General features: G+C 38.2%; 1 protein-coding gene across 1 annotated transcript in view; it reads right to left on the bottom strand.

The window, feature by feature from the left end:
• The window catches only part of SLC6A5 (solute carrier family 6 member 5), a 77,061-nt gene that overhangs the window by 28,213 nt on the left and 32,482 nt on the right, over positions 1 to 16,366 (bottom strand). The window contains exons 8-10 of the mRNA XM_070735179.1: positions 14,145 to 14,248; positions 8,490 to 8,614; positions 1,227 to 1,339 (exon numbers count right to left, since the gene is read on the bottom strand). Coding sequence (XP_070591280.1) covers positions 1,227 to 1,339; positions 8,490 to 8,614; positions 14,145 to 14,248 — 342 coding nt within the window. The remainder of the gene's footprint in view (positions 1 to 1,226; positions 1,340 to 8,489; positions 8,615 to 14,144; positions 14,249 to 16,366) is intronic.

Raw genomic sequence — 16,366 nt, 5'->3', positions numbered from 1 at the left:
GGAATCAGCCCCCATCCTTCTTGCCTTTCGTAAGAGTTTTAAGACTTATTTATGTCACCAGACTTGGGCCAAGTAGATCTTGTCCCTTGGCCAATGAATGTTTGTATGATCATTGTACGAATGGGTGTGATTGATTTTAATATTTGGGATCTTAAGTAGCTATTTAATTTTAATTTAATTGGATTAATGCTATTGTAATTTACTTTACTTTACTTTACTTTACTTTACTTTACTTTACTTTACTTTACTTTACTTTACTTTACTTTACTTTACTTTACTTTACTTTACTGGTTTTTTATGTGTTATAAGCTGCCCCTAGTCTTCAGAGAGGAACTGCATAGAAATCCAATAAATAAATTAATTAATTAATTAATTAATAAAGGAAGGAAGGAAGGAGAAAGACAAGAGAGGAGTAAGAAGAAGGAAGAAAGGAAGAGGAGGAAAGTAGAGAAGGTGGGAGAAGAGAGTTAGAAGAGAGGGCGGGGGAAGTAAAAAAAGAGGAGAGGAAGAGGGGGAAGGGGAAGTAGGTTTAGAAGGAGAAAGAGGAAGGGAGGGAAGAAGAAAGAGAAGGAAGATCTGCATGAGATAGGAAGGAAGAGTGGTAAAAAAAGCAACCTTGAACTAATAAAACAATAAGATAAATTAGAATATATGTGTAAATATTTTGTAAAATAATGAAATGAGGAATGAAATTATAAATATGTAAAAACATATGAGATATAAAACTTTTTTAAAAAAAAGAACCCTTCTAATTTGAGTACATACAAAGTAAAACATCTAGCTTGTTAATAATATAGCCAGAAGGCAGGCCTTTGGCGTATGTAGCGCCCTAGGCTCAGGAGCATAGCAATGTCTTTAAAGCTTTATGGGAGGCTAACAGGTTTGGGGCCATTTTAATCTCCAAAGAGAGGATCTGGTCTAAGTGGATGGGTGGAAATTGGGAATAGGTGATACCCTAATTCCAAGCCATTAGTTATTTCTAAACAAAAGGCAATTATAATAATCTCAAAATAAGAGCTGGTTCTAGCCCTGAATTCAGTATCATCTTACTTCTAAGAAACATGTGTAGCATGTTGTTGTATGTGAAATTTATCATAAAATCTGTGCTGGATCCCCACTTGCAACTACTTACATTAAAATATTAATTCAATGTACTGTTGTCACTCTGAACTTTGAATGAACAAACAGGAAGTCATATTTTTGTTTAAAAAAAAAGATTTATCTACCATTGTATCCAATCCAAGCGTAAGAAGCATCAAGAAGAAGATTATAGCCCAAAATGGAGAAAGTGGAAGCCTGGTTAAGGCTTCAGGATATACCACAAATGCAATGCCAGGACCTAGAATAAAAAACAAAATAGACAGAAACCATATTGATAGCTGAAATAAGAAGTATCCTTTGAATTGGGTGGTGTGTGTGTCATATTGAATTTAAAAAATCCATTCCAATTTAAGATGGCAACATTTAGAAGTCAGTTTCCCACTTTCCAATTGAATAGGGTATTATGGGGTCACAGGATGTAGTATTTCAATCATACATTTTGAGCACAAGCAATCTCAAGAAAAATCTAGCTTTTAGCTGAAAGGAGGTGGCAAAGATCATTATTAGAACAGCGGGGAGTTTGCTATATACCTGTTAAATACAAATATGCCCCGACTGTGAAAGAAAATGTGATATAGTGAAACATTTCGAAAAATGTTGGTGAGTCTTCAGAGTACACCCTATTTTATTCTCTCTTATTGGTGCCAAATTGCAACATAGAAACACAACTCCTCTTTAAAATATTTGTCTTCTTAATTGCGGTCCCACTTGTTTCATTTACTATATATGAATTCCTGCCATAATTTTTTTTTTTAATGTACCATGCATCATCTGTTGGAGAAACTGGTGCCCTCCCAATATTTTTATTACAAACTTGAACAATGGTTGGTTTGGCAAAGCTACTACGTTGGGTATTTAAACCCAAAACATCTGGTACTGTAGGCAATAGATTTCCCTTTCCTGAGCTACTCTGCAATACACCACTGCCCATTTATTTTAGCAAAGCAAGAGTTAATTTCACAACCATTATATATTTCCCAAAAATGTTGGAAAACTCTTGTCAAACATAAAATACTTCTTGAAGGCTTTTTTTTATTATTATTACTGATGTGAGGCAATGCAAGAGGCTGACTTTAAAGCCTGCTGTTAGCTGGGAGTTTTTCTTGGCAAGAAGGCTTAGGGGATGTTATATATTCATGAACATGCTCTTTCATCTCTTGATTAAAGATTTTTTTTCCTTGACTGCTACAGATAAAAAATGTTGCTTGCAGTAGCTTCTTGCACGTTTGGAAATTAAATTAAGGAATCAAAATAATGAGTTTCTGGAATTCATCATACTGTGGGAAAACCTAATTGCAGGAAATGAAACTGCAAATCTCTCTTGATTGGGATCCTTTAAATTAATTTCATGGAGAGATGGAGGTTATGACCACAGAAAGCTAGACAGATATAAGGACAGTTGTTGGGCTTCAATACCCATCTGGGAAAAGACAAACATTGACCCTTTACAAAATTAACTCACAATTCAAGCAATAATTCAAATAGTACCATATAGTAGTGGAATAACTGGCATTTTCCTTTTGGGACAGCCATATTATGCAAATAGCCACCAAATATGGCTATTTGGCATTCCAAAGCACACATACTACAGAAGAACATTGGGTCTTAAGAAAAGGTTGCTATATGTCTGTTTTCATTCTTTGGACGTCTGGATCACATGAATTCCAACATTTTAGTTCAATTCTAGAGTTCTTACCCTTTAGCAAATTCCATTGTGCTTTTGTTTGAATCAAAAACTACCTTACCAGGTTGTTTTGAAGTTTTAAGCATTAATATGCAACTTTTGCATCATTACAGTTTTGCAGTTTTCTGGATTCTGAAGCACTTAAACAGTACTGTACTTCCCCTTTTGGAAGCTGAATCTAAAAATTTCACAATCGCCAAAATGCTCTTGAATTTTTATATCCTACTTGAAATCCTAGGGATTTTGAAGCAATTTACAAATATTTCTGATACAGCAAACCACACAAGAGTCTTTGGAAAGGAGCTAAATTATACATGCTGCTTTGCACTGTTGAGCATGTCAGTTTAAAAGAAAGAACCATTGAATTTAATGGGGTCATAATTGCTGAAAAGCAAAATGGCACTTAACCTAAACTTACTTATTAGCTGTATTAACCATGCATATATATATATACATATATTTATTTATTTATTTATTTATTTATTTATTTATTTATTTATTTATTTATTTATTTATTTATTTATTTATTATTAGATTATTAGATTTCTATGCCGCCCTTCTCGAGGCAATTCAGGGTGACATACAACATAAATATAAGAAATCTAATATCTCTAAAATATGAAAATTTGCTAAGAACATTTAAAAGAAACCCATGAACACTCACATACATTCATCCAATCCAATCGTATCTCATATTGGCTCATCACTCGCGGCCCCCATGCCTGCTGGCAAAGGTAGGTTTTTAAGGCTTTGCGAAAGACCAGGAGGGAGGGGCAGTACATATCTCCAGAAGGAGTTTGTTCCAGAGGGCCAGGGCCGCCACAGAGAAGGCTTTTCCCTTAGGCCCTGCCAGTCAATATTGTCTGGCCAATGGGGCCTAGAGAAGACCAACTCTGTGGGACCTAACTGGCTGCTGGGATACATGAGGCAGCAGATGATCCCAAATATAATCTGGTCCTAAGCCATTTAGGGCTTTATACGTCATAATCAGCATTTTGAATTGGGCCTGGAGACTAATTGGCAACCAGTGCAGCTCGTGGAGTGATGTTGAGATGTGGGCAGATTTTGGTAGTCCCACTATAGGTCGCGCGGCTGCATTTTGCACAATTTGTTGTCTCCAAACAGTCTTCAAAGGCAGCCCCATATAGAGAGCCTTGCAGTAATCATAGAGACATACAATATATACTATATAATATACTATATTGCATAGAGACATACAGTATACAGTGTTCCCTCGATTTTCGTGGGTTCGAACTTTGCGGAAAGTCTATACCACGGTTTTTCAAAAATATTAATTAAAAAATACTTTGCGGGGTTTTTCCCTATACCACGGTTTTTCCCACCCAATGACGTCATATGTCATCGCCAAACTTTCGTCTGCCTTTAATAAATATTTTTTAAATAAACTTTAATAAATAAACATGGTGAGTAATAATCTGAATGGTTGCTAAGGGAATGGAAAATTGCAATTTAGGGGTTTAAAGTGTTAAGGGATGGCTTGTGATACTGTTCATAGCCAAAAATAGTGTATTTACTTCCGCATCTCTACTTCGCGGAAATTCAACTTTCGCGGGCGGTCTCGGAACGCATCCCCCACGAAAAGCGAGGGAACACTATATACTACAGTGGAACCCCGACTTACGAAATTAATTGGTTCCGGAAGGAGGCTCACACGTCGAAAAGCTCGTATGTCGAAACATTGTTTCCCATAGGAAACAATGTAAAAGCGATTAATGCGTGCAAGCCCGAGGGCTGAGGGGAAAAGACGTCGGCTGAAGCGGGGAAGTTCGCCAGGAGTCAGCAAAGAAGCCGCGCGTGTGTTTTAAAACATCGGAGCCGGCATGGGGAGGCTTTCAATCAGCCCCCAAGCCCCCAACCCGGACTCGGGGGTTGATTGAAAGCCTCCCCATGCCGGCTCCGATGTTTTAAAACACACACACAGCTTCTTTGCTGACTCCTAAAGCGGGGAAGTTCGCCAGGAGTCAGCAAAGAAGCCGCGCGTGTGTTTTAAAACATCGGAGCCGGCATGGGGAGGCTTTCAATCAGCCCCCGAGCCCCCAACCCGGACTCGGGGGTTGATTGAAAGCCTCCCCATGCCGGCTCCGATGTTTTAAAACACACGCGTGGCTTCTTTGCTGACTCCTGGCGAACTTCCCCGCTTTAGGAGTCAGCGGAAAAGCCGCACGTGTGTTCTAAAAGATCGGAGCCAGCCTGGGGAAGCTTTCCATGCTGGCTCCGATCTTTCAAAACCGGCGCGTGGCTTCTTTGCTGCTCCTAAAGCGGGGACGGCCCCTCCACCCCCAAGCAGAAGCCAAGGACCCCCCCACCCCCAAGCAGAAGCCAAGCGAATGCTTACCAAGTGGGATACTACGAGCAGAGAGGAGCCGGGCGCTTCCTTGCCTTCCTTCCTTCGCTGCCGAAAGTGTCAGGGAGGCGTGGCTCGTATCCCGGATGTGAGCTCGGGAGGCGAACGGAAATGACGCTCCCTCCCAAGCTCTTATCTCGAGTTGCTCGCAAGTGGAGCAGCTCGTATGTCGGGGTTCCACTGTATATAATTTATACACAGCTGACGATAATTCTTCTTCACTTCAAATCAGGCGAGCCAAAAGGTTGAAAATGCTTGTATTCAGTGAAGAATTATGAGTAACCCTTTCAAGGAATGAGTTTCAAATTTAACATGCTATGCTCACAAAATGGATCAATTTTGCATGTGATATGTGATGATATGCAGGTATATACATTCCTTCCCTGGATCTCATGGTTCGCTTATTTCTGAACCTTGGATCATTGAAGGTTTCAGAGCAAATTGCTGCAGCATGGAATCTCTTTACACACATTTTTGGCCACAGCTGAAATATTTTACAGAGATACAGAAGGAGCAAATGATTACATGTATAATAATTCAGCTTGGACTGGCTCAACATTTTTAAACTAAGTCTTCAATATGTGAAATTGCTAGTGTTTGCACCTATTAAATAAATTATTATTAAATACCAGGAAGGTTTTGAGAAGTCCAAAAGTGGTTTAGGATTAGGCAATCCCATAAGACAATATTCTCAATGATCAAATAGTTATATCTTGAAAATCCCATTATCAAATGTGTGTACATTACCAAGATCATTTGCAAACCTTAAAATTCAAATTACATTTTGACTTATTGGAAAGCAAAGATAGAAGAACCGGTTCTATTCTGATTCTACACTGACAATTTTCAACTGTACCCTAAAAACCTGTTTAAATAAGGCAATCATATTATATCTCGTTGCATTAAAGAATCAGTCCACTCATCTTAAGAAAAGATTGTGATCTTACACGATTAAACCTGTCAATATGCGCAGTAGGCAGCCTGTACAAGATATGAATGGGGAAGTAGGGATTTCATAGTTACTTCATGGACACACCTATATCATCCGATGACATGTGGTGAGGTATCAGCAATATGCTGATGACACCCAGTTATATATCTCCACCCGTGTCAATTCAGTGAAGCAGTGGATATGATGTGCCAGTGCCTGGAGGCTGTGAGGGTCTGGATGGGAGTTAACAGGCTCAGACTTAACCCTGACAAGACCGAGTGGCTGTGGATATTGCCTCTGAAAGACTATATTGACTGCCCATCCTAGTTTAGGGGGGGATTACCCCCATTGGAATAGGTTCACAATTTGGGTATCTTCCTAGATTCACAGCTAAGATTAGACCAACAGCTGTAACTAGGGGGACCTTTACACAGGTTCACCTAGTGCACCAATTGTGACCCTACTTGGATCAGGAGGCTCTTCTCACAGTCATTCATGTCCTTGTCACCTCACGGCTAAATTATTGCAACAGGCTTTACATGGGGCTACCTCTGAAGAGTGTTTAGAGACTATAGTTGGTCCCGAATGAAGCCGCGTCAGCATTATTTGGGTGTTTTATATTTTTGATTGTGAGCCTCCTAAAGTCCCTAGGGCAGTGATGGTGAAACTTTTTTTCCCTGGGTGCCAAAAGAGCGTGTGTGTGTGTGTGCTATTGCGCATGTGCGAATGCACACATCCAAAATTCAATGCCTGGGGATGTTGAAAACATCTTCCCCAACCCCATGGAGAACCTCTGTAGCCCAGAAACAGCCTGTTTCCCAATTTCTGGTGGCTCTTCAGTAGGCTCGTGTTTTGCCCTCCCCAGGCTCCAAGGGCTTCTCAGAATCCAGGGGAGTGTAAAAACACCTACCCCATTCCCTTGGAGGCTTGCTGGAAGCCAAAACTGCCCTCCCAGAACCTCTGTGTGAGCCAAAAATCAGCAGATAGATAGATAGAAAGATAGATAGATAGATAGATAGATAGATAGATAGATAGATAGATAGATAGATAGATAGATAGATGATAGATAGATAGATAGATAGATAGATAGATAGATAGATAGATAGATAGATAGATAGATAAATGCATGCATACATACATACATACATACATACATACATACATACATACATACATAAATACCTGCGGGACTACCTTCTGCCACACGAATCCCAGCGGCCAAGCAGGTCCCACAGAGTTGGCCTTCTCTGGGTCCCGTCGACTAAACAATGCCATTTGGCAGGACCCAGGGTAAGATCCTTCTCTGTGGCAGCCCCAGCCCTCTGGAATCAACTCCCCCCACAGATTCAAATTGCCCCCACTCTTCCCGCCTTCCGGAAGATGTTGAAGACCTATCTATGTCACCAGGCATGGGGGCACTAATTATCTCTTCCCCCACCACCACCTTTTTTTTTTTTACTGTAATACATGAGAATGGTGTGATTGTGCAGTACCGATTGTTTTAATATTTATGGGTTTTAAATTTAGCTTTTTATCTAATATTGGATTTGTATTCTGTATATTGTAATATTGTTGTTGTGAGCTGCCCCGAGTCTTCGGAGAGGGGCGGCATACAAATCTAATAAATAATAAATAAATAATAATAACAACAACAACAATAATACTAATAATGCTAATAATACCAATACTACTAATACTAATACTAATACTACTAGTACTCCTAATACAATAATAATAATAACAATAATAATAATAATAATAATAATAATAATAATAATAATAACAACAACAACAAATACATAAATATAGTTTCCCTAGCAACCCTACCCTGCTTCTTTCTTCTTTCAGGATAATGACCTATAAATGTAATATTTCCTGGTGGGAAAAATTAACTAATTTCTTTGTTGCCCTCAGAGGAAGTAAAGCAGTGGTGGGTTACTGCCAGTTCTGACCGATTCACCTGTACCGGTGGAGGAAATTTGCTCCTGCTCCCCAAACCAGCAGAAATGGCTGGCTGGCCATGCACCTGAACCTCCAGACTGAAATGACTGCCAAGAACACTCAGCACATGTGCAGTAGCTTCTGCATATGCACAAAGGGTCATTTCCACATTGTGAGGCAGGCACAATGGGCACTTCTGACATGATGTGAACTGGTAGGCAAGCTAAGTAAACCTACCCCTGATGTAAAGGGAATTATCCCAACACAGATATTGTCTGACTAACTTCTATATAAAGCAGAGATAGGCCTGGCATGTTATCCTTTGACTTAGAAGGCAACCATTCTTATAGCATGTTTCAAGGTGTTCCAAGTTGTACCATTTTGCACCATTTTGTATCATTTTGTACCAAGTGCTTCACCTGCAATATTTCAAAAATGCATTTATATGAAAAACAAAAAGATCCTACCTTGGTCTGCAACATCTTCAATATCCACTTTAAGTTCATTTGCCATGAATCCAATCACTGAAAATATGACGAAGCCTGCAAATATACTTGTGGCACTGTTGGTACAAGTTACTATCAAGGTATCCCTGAAACATAGAAACATAGAAACATAGAAGATTGATGGCAGAAAAAAACCTCATGGTCCATCTAGTCTGTCCTTGTATTTTATCTTAGGATGGATATATCCCTGGGACTGCCTTCTGCCGCACGAATCCCAGCGACCTATTAGGTCCCACAGAGTTGGCCCCACAATGTCTTCTGGCGGGACCCAGGGGAAGTGCCTTTCCTGTGGCGGCCCCAACCCTCTGGAATCAACTCCCCCCGGAGATTAGGATTGCCCCCACCCTCCTTGCCTTTCGCACACTCCTTAAAACCCACCTCTGCCATCAGACATGGGGAAATTGATTCCCCTGGGCCATTCCGTTTTATGCATGGTATGTCTGGGATGTATGATTGTTTTTATATTAAGGGTTTTAATTGTTTTTAATAATTGGATTTGTACTGTGCTTTATTGTTGTGAGCCACTCCGAGTCTTTGGAGAGGAGCAGCATACAAATCTAATAAATAATAATAAAAAAAAAAAAAATAATAATAATAATAATAATAATAATAATAATAATAATAATAATAATATGTTTATCCCAGGAATGTTTAATTCAATTACTATGGATTTACCAACCACGTCTGCTGGAAATTTGTTCCAAGTTTCTACTACTCTTTCAGTAAAATAATATTTTTTCACATTGCTTCTGATCTTTCCCCCAACTAACCTCAGATTGTGCCCCCTTGTTCTTGTGTTCACTTTCCTATTAAAAACATTTCCCTCCTGAATCTTATTTAACCCTTTAACATATTTAAATATTTCTATCATGTCCCCCCTTTCCCTTCTGTCCTGCAGACTATACAGATTGAGTTCATTAAGTCTTTCCTGATAGGTTTTATGTATAAGATTTCCACCTTTTTTGTAGCCCGAATTGGCATTCCTTAATCCTGTTCAATTTTATTAATATCTTTTTGTAGGTGAGGTCTCCAGAATTGAACACAGTATTCCAAATGTGGAAAATGGAAAGGGCAGGAAGAAGCCTCCGTGGGGCCTCTCTAGGAATCTCCTGGGAGGAAACGGCCTCTACCCTCCCTGTGGTTTCCCCAATCGCAGGCATTATTTGCTTTTACATTGATTCCTATGGGAAAAATTGCTGCTTCTTACAAACTTTTCTACTTAAGAACCTGGTCACAGAATGAATTAAGTTCGTAAGTAGAGGTACCACTGCACTCAGATTGAGGAAAGAAAGGGCAAAAGAAAATATGGGGCAAAAAAGAAAGGGCTTAAACAATAAAAGGAACACTCAAATAACACATCCTAGATCTGAACGAATGAAATATTCTCATTGAATACTTTGTTCTGTACAAAGTTGAATGTGCACAGCAGCGTGTGAAATTGATTGTCAGTCAGTGTTGCTTCCTAAGTGGACAGTTTGATTTCACAAAAGTTTGATTTACTAGAAGTTATATTGTGTTGTTTAAGTGTTCCCTTTATTTTTTTGAGGAGTGTATATTTACCAGATTTTTTTTCTTGAGTAATAATGATATAGTATGTAATGTGTGCTGAGAATATAATTATAATATCACACACTAATGACATAACCAATATTTAGTATGCATGATACCAAATATTATTTATTATTTATTCATTCAATTTAGATAACTGCTCCTTCAATAACTGACCTTGGACAGTGAACCATATTAAAATAAAATAATAACAATAAACAGAGTCAGAAGCAGGACTATACATAGGATGGGTGCTACAGCAGAAAAGATTATCTTTCTGGGCCCTGCAAATTGGCATTCCTTAATCCTTCCTGACCAGTTTGAACAAGTAGATATAACTCGAAAGAGATGCCCTCTCAAGTTTTTCTTATCTTGTACCTTCTTCATAAGTTATCCCATTTTAATACATCTAAAGGGCACCAGATTGGAAATACTACTTTAGGTGTTATTTCTGAATGTTGAAACTCCAAATTCAAGTGTCTAATCAGCATCCCATTACCAAGCTGCCTCAAGAACAAATGTATTGTATACAGAAAAGTTTTAAGTTGTGCATACATAGTAGATCACTGAACAGAAAATTCAGTCTATGTAATCATTAAATGCATGCCTCAGTAATTTAATGCTTATAAAAGACAGATATCAACAACAACATTGAACTCGCAGAGAGCTTTAAGAATAATGACACAACATGTGATGCTAAGCATGTAAGGGGGTTTAGAAGAGTTGCCTAGCCATTACTTTGAAAGTTCAAAAGTTTAGTTCACACTTATCCAAGGCAGTTACAATGGTAAACATACTGTATCCTCCACTACTGCCCACAACATTTCATGCCGGCAGAGGCTACATGCCTTCTGCGGCACGAATCCCAGAGACCGGTTAGGTCCCACAGAGTCGGTCTTCTTCGGGTCCCGTCAACTAAACAATGTTGTCTGGTGGGACCCAGGGGAAAAGCCTTCTCTGTGGCGGCTCCGACCCTCTGGAACCAGCTTCTCCCGGAGATCAGAATTGCCCCCACCCTCCTTGCCTTTCGTAAGCCTACATAAGTCTACGGAGAGGGGCGGCATACAAATCCAATAAATAATAATAATAACCTACTCAAAACCCACCTCTGTCATCAGGCTTGGGGGAACTGAACTACCCTTTTCCCCCTAGGCCTATACAATTTATGCATGGTTTGTTTGTGTGTATGTCTGGTTTTAATAAGGGTTTTAAAATTATTTTAAACATTAGATTTGTTACATGCTGTTTATTACTGTTGTTAGCCGCCCCGAGTCTACGGAGAGGGGCGGCATACAAATATAATAAATAAATAAATAAATAAATAAATACATTTGGAGAAAGCCTTATTTTTTACTTGATTTGGGTTTTTTGGCGTACCTCAATCCCATGATCTCAGCAGTTACAATGTCACAATTAAAGCAACTACAAAAATTAGAAAAACAGGAAAGAAGGAAGGAAGGAAGGAAGGAAGGAAGGAAGGAAGGAAGGAATTATTTTTTAAATAAGTTCTTAAAAGCTATCAGGAAGAAAATCATTCTGATTCCAGGGGAGAATGCATTCCATTGGATCAGCATTGCTATGGAAAAGCAGTGTTTTTTAACTTCAGCTCCCCTGACATTTCAGAAACGTGTGACAACACAAATCTCCCTCCCACAAGATCTAATAAATTGGGCTAAATTCAGTTAGACCTTCACATAATCAGGGACCAAGTATCAAGAGGCTCTTTAAATTTATCTCAGAAAAACTGAACCAGTGCAGAGCCTGGAATATGCAGTGAAGGGCAGCATCATGTTTAGCACATTGCGTCCCGGGTTCGTGTGATCATTATTGTGACTTTTTGATAACCAAAGCCAGATTCACTGGCTTGTTAACAAGTGTGAATGACAAGTGTTACTATGTCATCCACTTAACTGTGGCAAGAAAGGTCTTATAATGGGGCAAAACTCATTAAAAAACTGTCTCACTTAGTAGCAGAAATTTTGGGCTCAGTTGTGATCATAAGTCAAGAACTACCTGTAGCCTCATCTAAAGACATCATGGGTATTACAGGAGGCATATGAATGGTAGCTCTGTCTTCCTGGGGTTTCATCTGAGCCTGTTCTCATCCATCCGGAACTTCGTAGCCTCCAGGTCCCAGGACAGAATATCAACAGCATCTTCCATATAGAGGAAAGTTATAATACTGCTGATACTTTAACCCAAATTACTGGATGATCTGCCTCAGTATTGGGTTCTAAAACCTGTTGCTACCAATTTGCGTGTGTACAGCACTTCTGCGCGTGTTCAGAAGAATCCTGGGTGGGTGAGCGGAGTCACCTCCCACTATTGCTACCAGTTCGCAGAACTGGGCCAAACCAGGAAGAACCCACCACTGGTCTGTCCCAACAGTTTCATGTAGCTGTTAGAAAGCAGAAGAATAAGGACAAAACCTTGCAGTAGTCCATTAAGTGGAAGATCATTGAATCAATCTATCCTCCCCACTAGAACAAACTGAAATATGATTATTATTAGTGCGCAACAATGTAAAGTCATAGTTGCCAGTTCTTTAAATGCTATTGGCCTTCATACACACTGAGTTCTTTGGTTATGTAAGTGTGGCTTGGTAAGTATGGCAGGGGTAGGATATTTCAAAATTTCCATTCCCATCCCATTCCATGGGAAGGAAAAGCAAAAATGAAGCAAAATCTCCATTCTCACCCTACCCTATTCCTGCCAGGCACAGGTGGTATTTGCTGGTTCTCAGAACTACTCAAAATTTCTGCTACCAGTTCTCCAGAACCTGTCAGAACCTGCTGAATTTCACCTCTGATTCTACAGTATAGTGCAATATCAGGTTTTCAGTTTCAATTATGCAGAATGTAAAGGATGTGTGTTTTTATAGTTACAATATATACAGAACACGGCATTTAATTTTGTTGTACCATGTGCAATGACAATAAAGTAAACTAAATGAATATGTGGTATTTCCAAATGACAGATGCAAATTTTGTCAATATGCAGATTTTTTTAAGTAGTATCCAAAGTTTTTTGATGACACCTAGTGTGCTGATAACCACACACAATTTCAATTTTCAGATCTTAATGCTTTGTGGTTTTTTTCCAATTCTTTGTCTTTTGTTCTGCTATCCCCTGGTAATGCCTCATCAACTGTCATTTATTATTATTATTATTATTATTATTATTATTATTACTATTATTATTATTTATCAGATTTGTATGCCGCCCCTCTCCGAAGATCATGATGGTCATGATCATAATGATTTACTCAGCCAGGCCTTGAAATTCCTGTCTTAAGCATGTACTACTTTCCTCTATCAGTTGTTATTGGATTTTCTTGTTATTCTTAATTTTGTGGTTTTAAATTGGTTAAAAAGGAAGGGAAATATATAAATGTTTAAATTTAAAGAAGAACAGAGAGAGGACAGAGGATCAGCTGTTCAGCAGTTTTAAAGCGGTTGTTCTCAGCTTGCCAATTAAATTATATCAAATACTCCATTCTTATGACACTGGGAGCTTTTTCTTTATCTGAATTTGGAATTAATGCAACTACCAGAATTATTACTGTGCTACTGATACCGTAAAAATAATGGTACAGTAATTATAGCAAAGAAAATCACAAATTATCTTTGCTGCTCCAGAGCGTTCCTGACCTATTACTCAATTACAAAGCTTCCTTTAACAGAGATTATCCTTGTGCTATGTTTCATGCTGCTGTCCTTGACTCTTGACACTTCTCTACATTGCTTTCAACCCAGCCTATTTATAATTAGGGCAGCCATTCAGGAGGAAATGGAACACACTAACCCCAGAAGTCTCATGATTTTTGAAGCAGGGCTATCAGATCTGCAGTGCAAATATTCATACAACACTAAATGCAGCTTTTGAGTATCATCTTGTCTTCCAGATTTTGCAACTCATGTCTGGTAGCCTTACTTTGGAGTTCTGGTGAGAGATTGATGCTATACATGCAGATAACAAAGCTGACATTAAACCTAGTTCCAGAGGTACCTGGATTTATCTTTGTCATCTAATTATATAGGAAAACATTGCTGAATGTTTGCAAGTTACCTGTATAGATTGTTATGGAATTTGTTATAGGAAGACAGAGTAATCAGACCACCCCATGCAGCAGATAAAGAGAAAAATATCTGAGTTGCAGCATCTTTCCACACCTTAACAAAAAGATCAATAGAGAAAATTAGGAAGGTTTTAGATGGATGATAAAGAGAGAGAGAGAGAAACAGTTAATGTGATTATAAATAAGGCTATCAAACATGCCATTTTTGGCAGTACTATGAATTAGACTGCCAAATCAGAGATGTCTTTAGTCCACACTGATAACTGGCTTCATGAACTTTACTACATGGATATGTAAGTCATAATGAATGGACAAAGCAACAATGATTCTTGAGCTGTAATGAAATATTCGGCTCCTAGAGGACAATATACATAAGTGTGTATGTACGTATGTGCATATGTGTGTATGTATGTATATCTATAAAACACACACACACACACACACATCCCAACAAACTATACAAAGATAACAAGTTTTGGGTTCACTCAAAAGTAAAAAACTGTTATCATCTAATTACAAATGTTTGAGCTGCTTCTATCAAGCAGTATCATGTATGTAAAGCTAATATATAGCTTGAAAAGGTAAAGAAAAGGGCAAAAATGCTGTTATCACTAAGGAATCTAATTATTTTGAGATATATGCGTGACTCCCAATTATATAATTGTAACCTATATCTTGGAGTTAACTTAACTCCATAACTTTTATGAATGAAGTCAAATATATAGTATATGTCCCAGGATAATGTAGCAAGAGCCAATCTGAGTTAATCACCAGGACCAGTGATTTAGTATTCCAAGCTTTTTGGACTCTTGCTGGAACCCATTCTCAGGAAACTTCTTTCTAGTAGAATGTGGGCTTTGGGCTGTTCTATGCATAGTGTTTATGGGGTGGCTGGTTATGTGTGGCTTTTTAGTTGTTGTTTGGGGTATTAATGGCCAAGTATTAAGTCATTGGTGGTTGTTTCCTTGGGCTATCAAGTTCTAGTTTTCCTAAGTATCTGATAGAATGGTGGTAAATTAGCACTCCTATTGACAGACAAGGGGCCCATTTCCCAAGCTTCAATCATTTCCCTGGCTATTTTTGTCTCTGCTTAGCCAACAATCTTAGTAGCTTAAAAATGGTCAGTCAACAAGAGTGCTGATGTACCATCAGCCTATCAAGTATCTTGGAACCAAGGGCTTGGTAGCACAAGGAAACAGCAGCCAACCAGCCATTAACACCCCAATCAAAAAAACCAAACATACACAAGCAAGCATCACATAAATAGTACACAAAGACCAGCCAAAAGCTAGTGAAAAGTTATCTGAGGAGAGGCTCCAGAATGTGCTTAAAAGCTTGCAAGATTAAACCTCTAGTCCCAGGGACCTATCCAGACTTGATCCTGTAACTTGTTTTACTTTCACAGAAGTATTATTATGATACATACTTTTAACTTGCTTTTACATTTTTATTTCTTCATGCAGTTTCAGTTTTGAATAAAAGAATCATTAAACAATCAGTCAATATAAATGCATAATGCAGAGTTATTGAACAATAAAACAAATAAAATATAGAAGCAATAACGAAATCTTGACAGATAAAGCAATAAAAATATATAAAAAGCTGAAACTAATAAAATAATTTTAATCCTAAACTCATCTAGGTAGTACCGGGTGAAATTTTCCAGGGAGATACAAATATCAGAAGAAGAAAACATATTTAATCATCACTTCTCTAATTTTTAGAGGATGTGGTAACTAAAGAATATGCTCTGCAAACAATTTTTACAATTAAAAACATTCATATGGAAGAAAAAAATACTTTAGATACATAGGCCCCAAGCCAAATCAAGAATTTTCTAATTTTCTAAATAATTTAAATTAACGCTATGAATTGTACCCAGTAAGTGGGCATATTTTTAAAATGCTGATATACCTTATGTAAATTTCAAATCCAGCTTCCTATACGCCACTGTAGTAGCCCTTCTATATATTAATAGGACATAATGACATAATCAGTAGTAGCATACTCAATTGTTCCTCATTTAATGCTAGAAATTATAATGACAAACCAGATCTTCAGCCTTCCTATTTAAAGTTGTTCAGGCTATCCTACTATGTTACCTTATCATGGTAAGGAGTTGTTCCGAGAAGGGATGAGCAAAGGATACCAGTAGTGTATGCTAAGAGTACACATTCTCAGCAGAATCATTCATTGTAAAAAGTTCATCTCA

This window comes from Erythrolamprus reginae, chromosome 1 (genome assembly GCF_031021105.1).
Source record: "Erythrolamprus reginae isolate rEryReg1 chromosome 1, rEryReg1.hap1, whole genome shotgun sequence".
NCBI classification, from domain to species: domain Eukaryota; kingdom Metazoa; phylum Chordata; class Lepidosauria; order Squamata; family Dipsadidae; genus Erythrolamprus; species Erythrolamprus reginae.
Note: the sequence above shows the minus strand (reverse complement) of the source record. Positions and strands in the feature narration are given on the sequence as shown.